A 16145-nucleotide genomic window follows, 5' to 3' on the forward strand; every position below is an offset into this window, starting at 1 on the left:
TACAAGTAGTTTGCCAAATGTTTCACAGATAATTTCTTCCATATTGTACCTTGTCTTATCATCATCTCCCTGATATTTTTTGACATCAGTAGTTTTTAACTTTGAAATCCCAATTTATCAATTCTAGTCTTTTCTGGCTTTTATTTTTTGGGCTGCTATCTAAGAAATCTTTGTCTATTCTAAGTCACAAATATTTCCTTCTAGAGCTTTTATAGTTGTACCTATGACATTTAGGTCTATGACCTATTTTAAGTTGATTTTTATGTATATGGTAAGGTAAGGCTTGAGGGTCATTTTTTTTCCCACATAAATATCTAGTTACTCCAGCATCTTTTGTTGGAAAGGCTATACTCTGCCCCATTGAAGGACTGTGACACCTTTGTCAAAAATTGATGCCAGATATTTGTTTCTGTATTCCCTATTATGTTCCATCAATTGATGTATTTTTCTCTACACCAGTACCATACTGACTTGATTACTATAGCTTTAAAGTGTATCTTAAAATCAGGAAGAACACTGTTGTTTCTCAGAATTGTGGTGTTCCTTCTAGATCCCATGCATTTCCGTATCAGTTTAGTATCAGCTTCTTAATCTTTATAAAAAAGTCTGCTGGGACTGTGATGGGATTGCTTTGAGTCTATAGATTAGTTTGGGGAGAATGGACATGTCAGCAATAGCACTGTTCTGATCCAGCAGTACTCGGTGTATCTGTTTACTTATGTCTTCTATAATTTCTATTGAAATGTCTTGTAATTTTCAGTATATAGGTCTTGTATAACTTTTTAAGTTTTTCCTTACATCCTTCTTTTGTATTTTTTTCATTACCAGTTGTTTGTTGCTAGCATATAATACAGTTGATTTTTTGTGTACTGACCTTGTATCCCATGGCCTTTTGTAGCTCACTTAACTAGTTTTATAATTTGGGGGGTAAATTTCTTTGGAATTTCTATGTAGATAGATTTGCTCTTTGTGAATAAAGGCAGTTTTACTTCTATTCCAATCTGTATGACATTTATATATTTGTCTGTCTGTCTATCCTTATTTCACTTGGCTAGGAACTCCGGTGTACACTAAATGAAAGGAGTGAACATCCTTGTTCCTGGTCTCGGGGAAAAGAGATTCAGTCTGTCATTATTAATAAGTGTGATGTTAGCTATACATTTTTAAATTCCTTTTATCAGGTTGAGGAAGTTCTCTCTTGGTTCCTCAGTTTTTTAAGAGATTTTAGTATGAGTGGCCATTGAGTTGTCTTAAAAGCTGCTTCTGCATTGTTTGCAGTGATCATATGGTCTTCCCTTTTTTTGTTTGTTAATATGACAAATTATATTGGTTTCAAATGTTAAACCAATCTTTCATTCTTGGAATTAACCATCACTAGTCATGACATATTATCATCTTTTGTTGGATATGATTTGGTAAAGTTTTGTTAAGTTTTTACATCTATGATTTTGAGGGATATAAGCACTGTTTCATATAATATCTTTGTCTGGTTTTGTATTAAAGTGATGCTTGCCTGGTGTAATGTGTTGAGAAGTGTTTCTTCCTCCTGTCTTCTGGAGCATGAAATTGTTATTAACTCTTCTTCAGGAGTTTGGTAGAATTCACTAACACATTGTTTACAAATTAGGGGGGGGGACTGCAATTTGGGGGAGGCTGGTTTTTAAGTACAAATTCATGTTTAACTTACTCCATTTTTTAAAAAGGTTTATTGATTTATTTGAGAGAGTCGAGTGAGTGAGAATGGGTGTGAACATGGGGAGGGGCAGTGGGAGAGGGAAAGAGAATCTCAAGCAGATTCTCTGCTAAGTGTGGAGCTGGACACAGCGCTCAATCTCATGATCCTGAGATCATGATCTAAGTCAAAAATAAGAGCCACTCAACCAACAGAGCCACTGAGGCACCCCAAACTTACCCCATTTTATATTCAAGTTAGGCTGTACCATTTTTAACTATTGTAAGACCCTTCCACCAGTACACCTTCATTTTCCCCCTTCAGGCTTTGTGCTATTGTTAATACATTTTACCTTTACATATGCTATGAATGCCACAATGCATTATTTTTGTTTAAAATCAGCACTGTCTTTTAAAGAGATTAAAAACATAAGAAAAGTCCAACGTGTATTTACCCACACAGTTATGATTTTCAGTCTCTTCTTTACTTTGTGTAGACCCAGTTTTACATCTGGTACCGTTTTGCATCAGCCTGAAGCATTACCTTGAGCATTTATAGTGCAGTGTTTCTGAGGATGATTTCTCTAACCTTTTGAATGTCCCCAGAAGACTTTCTTTTGCTGTCATTTTTGGAAAGATATTTTAGCTATGTATAAAATTGTGGTTTGCCAGTTCTATATTTAATTACTATGAAGCTGCCTCTCCTCTTTCTCCTGGTTTGCACCATTTCTGACAAGAAATCTGCTCTCATTCTTTGTTCCTTGTGGTTACTGTATCTCATTACCACCACGCCCTGGCCTGTCATGGTTTCCTTTTACCACTTGCTTTCAGCTATTTAATTCTGATGCGCCTTGTAGGATTTTCTTCACATTTCTTTCCATTTTTTTTAAGACTGTCAATCTGGGCTTAGAGTTTTCATCAAATTTGAAAGCTTTCTGGACATGATTCAAGTATATTTTTCTGTTCTTTCCGTTTCTCTAGTCCTGTCCTGAGAGTTCACTTACACACTTGTTAGACTGTGGGATACTGTCCCCACGGTTCATTAATGCTCAGTCCATCTTTTTCATATCTTTTCCTGTATTTAATTTTAGATTTGGTTCCTGTGTCTTGAAGTCTGTTATCATGGTTTTCCTCCAGTGTCTAGCACACTGTGTTCTTTCAATCCAGTTTTTCATTTTTCATCTAGGACATCTCAGACTTTATTTCTTGGAGTTTAATTTGTGACTTTTCCTTTTATATTTCCCATTTTATTTCCTTATTATGCTTCTCTTTCTACTTTTTGAACTTTTAGACTATATCTTAATAGCTGTTTTATCACAGTGTTCTATTTCATTCATCTGTGTCACTTTCTGAGTCAGTTTCTACTTATTCATATTTTTTCCTAGTAATGGGTTCTATTTCCCTTTCTTTTTGTGCCTGATAACTTTTTATTGGATGAAATTGTTCTTACTTATAAACAGTGATCTTTTCCAGGCTTGCTTTTAAGCTGAGCCTGGTCACACTAGCCTTTGCTCTAACACTAATATTGCTGTGCTACGGAGGCCATAACCTCACAGACACCCCCAGGTGCCACATTTCTTAGGAAGCCTTTCCATCCTTCCTGGAGAGGATGCAAAGTACTTTGGGCTCTTTGTGAGCCTGTGGTCATGTCACTTGATCTTTTCCATTGTTTTTTTTTCCCTGGCCTTAGTATTTTTCTCACATACATGTGCTTCCTATTTTATGGATTATTCCCACTGGATGCAGAATTTTTAAGATACTTTTTTGTTTTTTATTTAGCCGTTTGGGTGTGTTGCTCCATTACCTTTTTACTCATATAGCCTCTGAGAAGTCTAGGATTATCCTCCTATTTGTTCCTTGATATGTAATGTTTCCCCACACACACACATAGAATTTTTTTAAGATTTTCTATCCTTGGTTTTTCTGTGATTTGCATATGGTCTGACTTCTTAGGTTCTGATTGTTTGTGCATGCTTGTAAACTTTCATCATGTTGGGGTTCATTGAAATACACTTATCTATGTGTTTATCATTTTTATCCAAGTTGGGAGAATTTCAGGCATGATTTTGCAAGTGTCTCCCTCCCCGTTTTAGGAACTGCCTTTAATACATATATCAGCCTCTTTGACACTGTCGACAGGTTCCTGAGGCTTTTTTTTTTTTTTTTAGTTGCAGCTTATATAGTGTCTTTTACTCTGATTTTACATTGATTGGAGTTTTTTTTTCCTCTTACAATGTCTATTTGTTGTAAATCCCATCTTGTGGATTTTTTATTTCAGATATTATAGGTTTAGTCTCTAGAAGTCACATTTACTTTTACTTTTATTTTCCTTTATCTCGTCTTTCTACTCAATTTTGAAGTCAAACTGTTCCATTATTTCTGCTATTTTTAAGGTCTATGTCTAATGACTGATTTTTCTCTTGGTTATAGGTCACATTTTCTGCATCTCTCTGTCTCGTAATTGTTAATCAGAGTACCAGATCACTGGAATTTTACATGGATGTCTGGATTTTGTTCTCTTCTTCATACTTGTTAGCTTTTGTGTGTTTAACTTTGGCTGTTTTAAAATGTCTACTGAATGCCAGGCTGTTGGGTAATGACACTGTTCTGACTGGTTAGAAATTGAACATCTCAGCTCTGAGTGACCTCCAGGAATTATTTGGCATACAGATGTCCATTCCTTCTCTGCTTGTTCTCATAGAGCTTAACCTGACCCACGCATTGTTATATGTTCAGCAGCAGACTCAATGTGCGGATTTTGTATAGCGTCTTCCTCATTGATATTCATTCTGACCTGCAAATGCTATCCACCTTACCCTCCTCAAAATCTGCTTTTCACTTTCCAATAGTGAGACCTCTGAGTTATGCTTGGGATCTCCTTTCCTGCTGGTCATGTTCCACAAAGTGCCGTCAGACAGAAGACTAGTGGTTTTAGGTCTCACTCATTTGTTTCTCTCCACAAAGATCTTAGTCCTGCACTGCCTGTTGTCCAGCATCTAAGGAGGATTCTGTTATAAATTTTTTCCCAATTGTCATTTTTCCGTTTTATGTATTTTTGCCCAGTTGTATAGAGCAAGGGGGTAAATCTGGCCCTGTGGGCTTTTCATTCTTATTTTCTAGTTTTTAATTAGCTTAATATTTTATATTTAACTATGAATTACATCAGAATTTTATTTTGTGTGATACTAGATGAAAATCTAATTTTATTTTTCCACATGGCACGAAGGCTGTTTTTGCATTTTTACCATTATATGTACTACTACAGAGAATATCCTTTTGTAGACTTCTACCTTTCCTTTTTTTTTTAAAGAGGAACTATGGTATTTTAAAAATCATCTTAGTATCTATTGCCAATTGCCCTGTGAAAAGTTGCTATCTGCTTACATCCCAGCTACCAGTGTATAAAGATACTTATCTCCCAGCACTTTCACTGACAATGCTATTTCTGGATACACTAAATTCTCTCATTTTTGTTTTTATCTCAATTTCATTGATTATTATAAGTGATATGTTTTCATAAACTGTATTCATTTGTGTTCCGCTCATTTTAATTGTCTGTGTCCCTTCCATTTTTTTCTTTGTGCTTTGGTCTTTTATTGTTTTCATATGATTTCTTTATGTCTGTATGCCATCTTTGTCTCTCTCTGGTGCTCAACACAGTGACTTTAAAATAATTAATGCTCATTAAATGGAAAGTTGGTTCAAAGCCAAGGTAGAAAACTGAGGATATAGAGAATTAGGTAGAAAAGCAGGAGAGAGCTGTATCACCAAAGCCAAAGAGAGGCCAACAGCCGATGTGCTCAGGTCCAGAACAGGAAGAAGTACAGACTATAAATAGATCATTGAATTTGGCAATCAAGAGATTCTTGGTTATCTTTGCAAAAATAAGTCCCATAAGGTAAAACGGGTAGACATCAGAGGACAGCAGATTGAGAAATAGAGTTTTCTCCTTAAGTATCATTTTTTTAGCTGATATTTTTATAGAAATTGGCTGGGAGACAAATTGAAGAATATGGTCTAAATAAAGATCTAGAAGCCTGCATGTATTATATTGATTTAGGGAGGATCTATATCTTTAATACAGTAGATGAAGTAGTAGGCTTTACATTATTTTTCTAAAAATTCGGAAATGTAAACAATATTTTCATCCCACTAGAAGATTGCCATAAATTTACACAGAGATCATAGGAGTTCCTTCATCCAAGTTAGTGATATTTTGAATAAAGCATGGCAGAAATTATTTTGACCCAGAAATTTTTCAGAATGGCTTTACTGGTGATAGATACTTCTTTCTCCTCTCATCCCCATTTGAATGGTAACACATTAATAATATATATTATCTGCCTATATAAAATGAGTAAATTGAAAAAATATTCCTGAACAATTGTATGCATTGGTTTGATTTTTGGCATACTATATTGGATCATTTGTAAGACGTATTTTAACATTTTTGCAGTCAGAATGCCTTTTACACTTGATGGTTGGTTATAGCTTTAATTGGCAACTTCTTTGTTTCTGGCTATTACTTAAAATGATGATGGAATTCCAATCAAGAACATCATAGACCTGATAAAATATGACAAGATAGTAGAGAGCATTAGAGTTTAGAGACTGTTAGTCAGATATTTTAGTTTTACTATAACTAATGTTAAGCCAGTCTTTTTTTGGCAATTGTTATTTCATATTCCCTCCCACTCTACTGTGACAATGGGTATGTGTAAAAATTATCTTAAAATAATGATAGACTCTTCAGTGGAGGTGGAAAAAGGAAAGAAATCTGTCAGAAGGAGTCTTTTTTATGTTGCTTAAATTAGGATTTGGTGTGTGAGGAACAAATCTTGGTTAACTGTAATTCTTACACATTTGTAGAAGTGCTAAGAGTCCGTAATCCATGGGAAGGTGTAGTTAGTTTGTGATCTTATAGTCAAGGAGACACTGATTGATTGGTTCATTTCTTTAATCACAGATGTGTATTAAGTACCTACCGTGATACCTGGCAGTGTACTCAGCACTGTCAACAAACTTTCATTGTTCTTAGCAGATTTCTTAATACAGTGAAATAGTGCATTGGAAGTCCATTCATAGTGCCTGGAACCTGCTCCTTCCCTAGATGCATTTTTGAACTGAGAAACAAGATGGGCAGTTTTCTAAATAAGGAGCTGGCTTAGGCTTTAGAGGGGAACTGAGTGTGTGGCCACAGTGAGCAGCCAGAAAGGAAATACCTGTTGACTGCAGTGGTCTGTCCTGTAGATGATGAGTAGGAAGTGAATGAGCTTATGGTTTTAGGTAATTATATGAGGGGAGGTTGGTGTGGCAGTTATTTTGGACATAGAACCATAAGGGGAATAACAAGAGCGTCTCAGTCCCTTTTGGCCATTAACAAAATGAAGCCTTACAGTTTGTCATTGTAGAAAACATTGATTTGGACTTTGAAAACATTTCTAGAGATTTGATGAAGCAACAACAGTTGTAGAATATCACAAGTTCACATCCATCAGTTTTAGCACATCAACGATCCTTTCTCTGAAATCAAATGTAAATCAAATAATTAAGTAGAAATATTACATCTCTGTTCTCTACATTTATTTTAATCATGTCTCAACGCAACACCTAATCCTTGAAAGAGGGAAGCAACAGTATAGTGAGGAGGAAATGCAATCTGATGATGTATACTTTTTTCCTCTGGTAACTGAAGGTTAAATGGGTAGCAAGCAGAATGCCTTAAACAAGATTGGTATATTGATTAAAACGCTGATTTAACAGCTCGCAGTCTCCCCTTGGAAACCTGGAGAAGATAAGCCAGCTGCTGTGTAAGAGTGCTCAGTGTCCACTGAGAGTACACTATCTATCATCACAATATGGTGATGAGAGGTGTTTTATGTTTGTGTTAATTTCCCCCACTAAATCAGTAATTATTACAATCCTGTCCCTGCTGTTTACCCTGCAGCTGTTTTTCCATTTGTCGAGAGAGCGGGTGTTCTCCGAGGACCGCACACGTTTCTATGGTGCAGAAATTGTCTCTGCCTTGGACTATCTACATTCCGGAAAGATTGTGTACCGTGATCTCAAGGTAAAAAAAAAAAAAAGTAATCAAAATTTGTTTTTGCAGAGACTACAGGGACAAACACAAAGTAATTACAAAGTTACACAGTTTGGAGAAAAGCAGATTTAGTTGGGAAAAAAAGCACTCTGTTTAAGAACGTAGTTCATTGCATTTGACAGGAATTCCATTCACTGATACGTACATAGTTCCTTTATGTCCGAGTCTTTCACGTGCGCCATAGTTTCTGCTTGACTGCTCTGATCAAATATGACCTACCAATAATAGTTTCCTTTTTCTGGAAATTTATGAGTAACGTTAAACATCCGACAAAGTGTCAAGTGACTTTGCCAGAGACATTCTAAATTAAGTTTCACTATTACATTCTACCATCCTATGATGTGTTATGAAGAAACGTTTATAATACATAAGATATTTATTGGGAGGAAATACTTAATTTGATTTTGGTATTCACTTTGTGATGGGTTTAAATACCTGAAGCATTTTAATAAGGCCTTTGATTAATTTGTTTAGTTTCCATTTTAAAAAGTACTAGATTGTTTTATGGACAGTAGTGACTTGGCTTCTCTGACTTTTTCCTGACAAGACTCTCGGAACAGCTCAGGGATTGGCAGACCTTCTGTAAAAACTAGATAGGCTCTGCTGCCCATAGTCGCCTCTGCAACTGCTTCCCTCTGTGCCTGTAGAGCAGTAGGTGCATGAACATGGCTGGCTATGTTCTGGTCAAACTGGATTTGCAAAACCAAGTGGTAGGCTAAATTTCGCTCACAGGCCATCCTTTGTCGAACCCTGGAGTTGCCCATAAAAGATAGTAGCAATGCTCATGACACTCTTTTGAATTAGATTGGCCACGTTAAGGAAATGTGTACCATGACACATTTTGAACACATTCTAAATGTGACTGTCTTACTTCGTAAAAAAGTAAATCATTTAGTAATCTTGGTTTAAGATTTGATATAGAGTTGCTCGATTTATTAAATATTAATTCATTTCAAGTATGATTTGTAGAAATAGGAGTCTTTTATGAAATCCAGTCTGTATGAAATGAGGTATACATTTACATACTGTAACAGAAATCACAATTCTTCCCACCTGCCCACCTTACTCCTTTTAAACACCTGGGGTTCCTAAGTTTTCTAAGCACTTGTCTGGGTTCTTTTAAGATGTTCTTATCATGTACATTTACCCTGTGAATGACCCTAAGGCTGATCCTCTCGCAAAGTATTTGGTACACTGACAATGAAGTTTAGAGTATATGTATAACCTATTATGCGTTAAAGTTTAAAAGAAGCTATAAATACTATATTTAGGAAAAATGAACTATACGACTGTAAACCATTTAGATCAGGGATGCCAAAGTGCACCAGAAATGAACCCAAATCAATAGTGTGATTGTATTTAGCCTGAAGTCTTTGTAATCAGGAATGTGACAAAATGAAGCCTCCCTGTTTGATGTCTGCATGGCCAAATAATCCAGTGATGTTTACATGTCTTGAATCTAGATATTTTTTGAAAGTTAGTTATATGACATGCTGAAATGTATAGTTATGTAGCATTTCCAGAATGACTTAGAAGTAGCTCTTCTCTGAGGCTGTTCTCCCCATTCATGAAGTGTCATCTTCTCTGGATCTTAGTTATAGGGGAAGGGGGAGCTTCCTCGATTCAGGGAGATGAGAATAATTTGTAAGTACTCAGTAACCTATTCAGAATACTTCTGCTGGAAGCAGGAACTATCAACCTAAACAAATGGGAAAAGAATGCTCATCTGATTGCCAGTATTGAGCAGTGAATGATATCATCGGGATGGTCTTGGTCAATAGTCTTTGTTAATCATTTCTTATAAAATGAATCAACATGTTGGTATATTAAAGTGCATTTAATAAGAGTTTCATTGCCCTGTCCTTTCTGGTGTTGGAATTAGACCAAGATCATTAAACAGCAATATATATACATATATACCAGTCCATGTAGTTACTTATTTATAAACCACTAAGTTTACTAGACAGTTAGGTGGTCTCTGCTCTCTGAAGTTTATTTTCTTAAAATATAGTATTAGCTTAAAGGTCTGAGTAAATATAGAACACAGGACAGAAGCCACATGAATACACACTGAGAAGAATACATGTGACATTAAAAGCCTAGCATTCAAATTTATACAAGTGTTATTGGTATCTGTAGTGCACAGGTTTGTGCATAACAGAATGAGATCCTTTAGGTGGGATCATTGATATTTCAAGTTGGTCCGTACTTGACAGGTGGTGTCATTGAAGCTGGAAGCCTAGCAAGTGACTTACTTGAAGTCAGGGACTAAGGTGGTGACTTGGTCAAGATTATGAAAATCATGAATCCTAGATCCAGGCCCGGTATCCTGCTCCTTACACCCTTCTGCCTGTCTAGAGTTGAAATGAAATCTGCATGGGGGAAGGAATGCATTGGATTAACTAGAGGACATCTTTGTAAATCTAAAATTTGAATAAAGCTGCCAAAAATAGGAAAATGGGTTTTTTAAATATATTTTCACCAGATACATTGAAAACAGCATCATCAAATACTGATTTAGGTACCCACTTTAACTGATCAGCCTCAGATTTGTCTTGATCATCTCCTTACTAATGACCTTATGTTTATTGAAATGCAAATCCATTTGCAATGCCTATCATAACTGCGCCTCTCAAGGAAATCCGTACCTATTTGCTGATGCCCGATTGATCATTGGAGGGAAAACCTTATTTCATGTGCAAGTTAATTTAAGATATTTTATTAGTTCATAGTTCCTAATGAAGTTGGTATTCATAGCAGCAGATAAATTATTACAACTTTTGTTGCACTTTTCAAAGTAAGTTTGCTTAGTTTATCAATACACATCATAATATGAAATTTTCTTTTAGTGAGGACTCAAATCTTTTGTGATTACTTAGGAAAAACTGGCATATCTTCATGATAGTGTAAAAATTTGAAGAAGTCTCTTTTGAGATTTTATCAGTGATGCGAATTATATTAAATCTTCCTTTCTGCTTGTTCTTATTTTGCAAGTGAAAGTTTTCAAAGTCCATGCCATCCAAGTACAGAATGAGCTGAGTAGGGACATATGCAAAGGTGCATATAAGGATACTGGAATTCTTTAAGAATTAATTTCTCTAGACTTTATATAAGAGGGCAAAGGGCAGAAAATCATACATCAATTGCTACCACATTCTATCGGTAGTTCATCTGATCTGGTTCTCTACCTAATTACAGCATTTCATGGTTAATGTGACCATTTACATTATTAGCATGAGAAACCAACAAATAGATTAGGTAGGTTCCAAGGCTCGATGCTGGTGCAAAAGGATAGTCCGAGAGTCTTCTCGGTCTTCTTCAGCTCGTGACACTTGCCCCAGATAAACCCGCAGGCTAAACCGGAGCAGTGTGCTGGCTTTACCTACGAGTCTCGAGACCCATCCTCCAGCTCCTACTTCTGACTCTTGTCAGTCACTCTGGATTCCCTCTTCTATAAAAATTTTAAGCCACTGCTATTAAGAACCCCTTCACCCTCAAAAATCAAATTGTGCTGTTGGGCTACATTCCTTATGTGTAGGCAGGTTCTTAAGCAGCCTGGCCGCACAGGTGGGTTCTCTGCTGTTATACTTCAGGAATCCTGTACTAGCTCAGGCAGGTCGAAGCAGAGACGTTTTTCCTTCAGTATTTCAACACACAGTCTTAACTCTGTGGTCATTAAGTTCCTACAGGTCAACTTGTATGACATGTTGACACTCTGATACCCCTAAACCTGAGAGGGCAGTATGCAGAGGACATTCCTTACGCCATTCTTGGGCCCGAAGGCAGCTTGGTATGGAACATTGGGTTTGACATAATGGTGCCATGATGGAGCCTAAGAGTAAGTGAGGGGGATTGCTTATACTGTCCAACAGCTGTCAGAGCCCTTGGGAACTGCTGTTCTCATTCCTTCTTTTAATCACAGTGTCATCCATTTAAATAAAATGATACCTCAGAGATAAGTATGATACTTAGATATTAGAATGTGTATCTATATTAGAATATTAGGGAGTGTACAAAAATTTAGCCAGCCTGGCGTGTATCAGAGCTTCCCAGCCTGTGCACCATAGATGGGTCACAAGTGTGCCCAAGCCATGGCCTCCCGCAGTGCGCAGGTGGCTCAGGGAGCCTCTGGGTCAGTCAGCTCTGGCCTCAGGCAGCCTGTCCACTGATCCTGATACGCCCTACAGATTTCATTTGTAATTGTACTATGAAGTGTTGAGAAGCACTATATTAAGGACAGCAAGGATTTTTAGGGTCTTATTTTATGCTAGACACCAGCAAGAACAAGAAAGAGCATAGTACTTTCTTGCAATGATTTCTTGTCCACAAAGCATAGAGGAAAAAAGATGTCAAATCTAGTATATATTTTTTTATATACACTGAATCAAGACCTTTTGTCAGGTAGAGGCTGTCCACTCCTGTTGGGTAAAAATGTTACCATTTTTTTTATGGGAACCCTGTGAGGTAAGGTCTAAACATTTTTTTTCTCTCCTCAAAGAACGAAATGTTAGAAAGCAACCCTCTCTAACTGGACAGATAATCATCACTCAGATTGTTAATAATTATAATTTTTTCTCTCAAACCTCCTATTTGACTTTGTCATTGTTTTTGCCAGTGGAGGGACCCATGGGGGCAAAAACATAATGCCTATGTTCAGTCTTGGAAACTAGACTGATTGGAGGTAAAAACAAATGGATTTGAAATTTACAAGCAGAGAGACCTGAACAGTAAGCGACACTGTGCATTGTGTGCTTTCCAGCCAGCCAAAGGAAGAAGGTTAGCCATGAGATTTAGGAAAGAACCAAAGAGATCATTTGTAAATATTTTTATTTTTATTTCTCCTTTACACAGAATGTGTGATTAAGTAAGTCCCCTTTAGTGTTAAATGCACGAAGGAAGTGATTTCCAGGTGATTTTTATTATACTTAAGCCATTGATCTGCTTTGAAAAGATTTCCAGGTGATTCTGTGCATCCTTCACATTCGTTAATCACAACACTGATGGTTTTTAACATTTTGAAGAAACTTTGCTAGGCATCTGCATCAAATTATTATGTATTTTTAAACAAGATTGGATACTTGGTTTCCCCCAATTTATCTTTATACAAGAGTAGATTTGGAGATATCCTTTCTGCAAGGGGATGCATCTCTATTGTTGATACTTTTGATGGATAAGTTGTTTTTTTTGGCAGTCGTTCTCAAAAAAATGATATTTTAAGATGGTGAGAAAGCAAAAATAGTTGGTGGGAGGAGGTGGACACCATTAAAAAACGGGCTCAGGGCAGTCCCAGTGGCCCAGCGGCTTTAGCGCCGCCTTCGGCCCAGAGCATGATCCTGGAGACCCAGGATCGAGTCCCATGTTGGGCTCCCTGCATGGAGCCTGGTTCTCCCTCTTTCTCTGCCTCTTTCTCTCTCTGTGTGCCTCTCATGAATAAATGAATAAAATCTTAAAAAAAAAAAGGCTCAAAAACAATGAAGTATTTATGTTTTGTTGTTTTATTCAGTAGGAATATCGACTATGTTTTTAACAATGTCATGAGCTGACCAAAGTGTTTTATTGGGTTCTGTTCCAGAACTTTCCTGTGTTGTCTTGAAGAGCACACACCGTTGTGATAACTTTTAATTCATCATTAAGCTCTCCACTGTTAATAAATGATCAATACATCTATCGAATGCTTATGGTGTGTAAAGTTCTGCACTCCATATCTAATTCTCAAAGCAACCACCTTGGATGCTCCTGTTACTTACCTCTGTTTCATAGATGAAGTTGAGGGACATAGAACTCAATAGCATGCTCAAGGTTGCACAGTTAGAAAGGACAAAGCTTGAACTTAATATGTGTCCTCTGACTCCATATATGACCATTTTGCCCTCTTCTGCCTCCCCTGCAGTGTGCTACCTCGCTCCACCTCTCACTGTCATCCCTTAGGCTGGCCTTATTTCTTACTATTTATTATAATCACTTTTTAAAAAGCTGATTTATAAAACAAGCAGGAATTTTTATAATGTTAATGAAAAGAGATTTATTAAATATTTTCAGAAGACCTTTCAGCATTTTATGATTTAATTTGAGTTTTTATTTTTTATTCAACAGACAGACTCTCTGGCATATACTTCTCAGTAGGGCGAGATGGGAAAGAGTAGAAGAGGGTGTTTTTGAAAGAGAAGGAAAAGGGATAGAAAATAAGAGGCATGAAGAAGAGAAAGACCAGAGCCAGGCAGTGGTGATCTGAAGAAAGGGACATAGACAGAGAGACTCTTTCTGGATGTTTTTGGCTGGTTTCAGTATTCAGGACCTGTTGCCACTGTGCAAATTAGGCTTGGTTTTTAGGTTCCAGTTAGTGGAGGAGCAGAAGGAAGATGCAAGATATCTGAATTTAGATAAAATTAAAGAACTTATATTTTTGAAAGAGTCAACAATATATTTAGGGTTCGTTCATCTTCCTGTAGACCAAGGAAAGACATACTTATGTCCCTGAAGTCTGTACAGTACATGAAACATGCACTGAGCATTTAGTTCAGCCAGAACCACATCTAAGTACTATATTCAAGGACTTAGGTCTCTTCTCATGTTTTCTTTAGTGAATATAGCTTCCTTAACTTTGGTTTTTCATTTGTAAGACCTTGGATAATATGACAAAGTACAATATCACATTTTATATGATTGATATCTATTTATATTCTTATATGGAGTTCTGTTTTGAAATTGATATTGACTTCAGAAGTTCAGGTAAGCACTGTTATATGTCATCACATAAAGGAGGAGAATCAGTATCTACTCCTTAACTAAGCTAAATGTCATTTATCCTGCTAATACATTTGTCACGTGTTTCTTGTGTATGTATTTTCTTGTGTGTACCTTTAGGTTATATCTATATGACTGAGGAAGCTTAGAAGCCTTGTCTATATAACGCTGCAGGATCACAAGTTAGAACTCATATGTGTACTTGTGTGACGATAATCCTAAATTTGGGTTCAAATTGGAAGGAAAAGATCAGTTATTTTTTGCTATTTTTAATTGCATTGATTTTGCACAAACTCCTCCCTCCACTCCCCACCTCCACTCCCGACATTTATAATTTCCACTTGAGGTCAATGATCTTGCTCTTTGGTTCTTTAGTTAAGTCTTTATGATTCTCTTTGGTGTTTTTGAATTAATGGGTTCAAAGAGATTCCAGTTTTATAATATTTGTGCTATATATTTTCACTAACTGTTGAATGTTTGACTTTGATATTCTTTTTCTTTTTATGTTTAAAAGGGTTGGTATTTCTTTATTACAAAGATCTTCAAAAAGAGGATATCGCCTTACCTTACAAAATAAGATTTAGGTTTGATTTACAACAACCACCAAAAAACATTTCTGTAAGTGAATATTTTATAATAGCAATAGATTCCCAAGAGCAATTATTGAAAACCATCTGTATATATCTAGAAGAAGATGCTCGTCTCTTTGGGGTTGTTTAGATCACAATTTATTAAGAAAAAAAAAAGGATCGCTGTTATCTTTGAGAAGTTACTTAGGTTTTAGTACTCAGAACTTACACAATAATGGTTCTTAACTGCCATTGGTTTAAAAAATCAATAATTTTATCATCATGAAGTATTTGATAAAACATGCTTCTTTTTACACATGACTTAGGAAGCTGTAGGGTTTGTAAGTGCTGGAAGTTCTATTAACTACAGCAATGTCCTCTTTCCAAAATAACTTAACGCAGCATTCAATAATTTTGCAAAGCAGTATTTTCCTATTTTTGAAAACTATAAAACAAATTATGTCATTTTTCTTACTACACAGTTGGAGAATTTGATGCTGGATAAAGATGGCCACATAAAAATTACAGATTTTGGACTTTGCAAAGAAGGGATTACAGATGCAGCCACCATGAAGACATTCTGTGGCACACCAGAGTATCTGGCACCAGAGGTAGGCTATGCTTCCATTCATAGGAAAAACTAACATGGCCATAATGTTTTATGAAGTAAACCATATAGCTTTAAAAAAACACTGCAGTACCTACTACTTTTTAAAAATTTTTAATTCCGGTATAGTTAACATACAGTGTTTTATCAGTTTCAGGCATGCAATATAGTGATTCAGCATATCTGTACATGACTCACGGTTCATGATAAGTGGGTTCTTATTAATCACCATCACCTATGTCATCCATCCTCCCACCACCTCCCCTCTGGTGACCATCAGTGTGTTCTTAACTACAAAGAGTCTGTTTCTTGATTTGTCTCTTTCCCTTTGCTCATTTATTTTGTTTCTTAAATTCCACCAATGTGAATCAGAACTATTTTGCTCTGACTCGTTTAGCATGGTATTATAGAGCAAGAATATGTAGCAGTTAAATGTTTTGAACACAAAGGTACT

General features: G+C 36.3%; 1 protein-coding gene across 6 annotated transcripts in view; it reads left to right on the plus strand.

Moving 5' to 3' along the window:
- The window catches only part of AKT3 (AKT serine/threonine kinase 3), a 307964-nt gene that overhangs the window by 231945 nt on the left and 59874 nt on the right, over positions 1-16145 (plus strand). For all 6 annotated transcript variants that reach the window (XM_072732864.1, XM_072732865.1, XM_072732866.1 and 3 more), the window contains 2 exons: positions 7619-7741; positions 15567-15695. In XM_072732864.1, coding sequence (XP_072588965.1) covers positions 7619-7741; positions 15567-15695 — 252 coding nt within the window. The remainder of the gene's footprint in view (positions 1-7618; positions 7742-15566; positions 15696-16145) is intronic.

This window comes from Vulpes vulpes, chromosome 13 (assembly GCF_048418805.1).
Source record: "Vulpes vulpes isolate BD-2025 chromosome 13, VulVul3, whole genome shotgun sequence".
NCBI lineage: Eukaryota > Metazoa > Chordata > Mammalia > Carnivora > Canidae > Vulpes > Vulpes vulpes.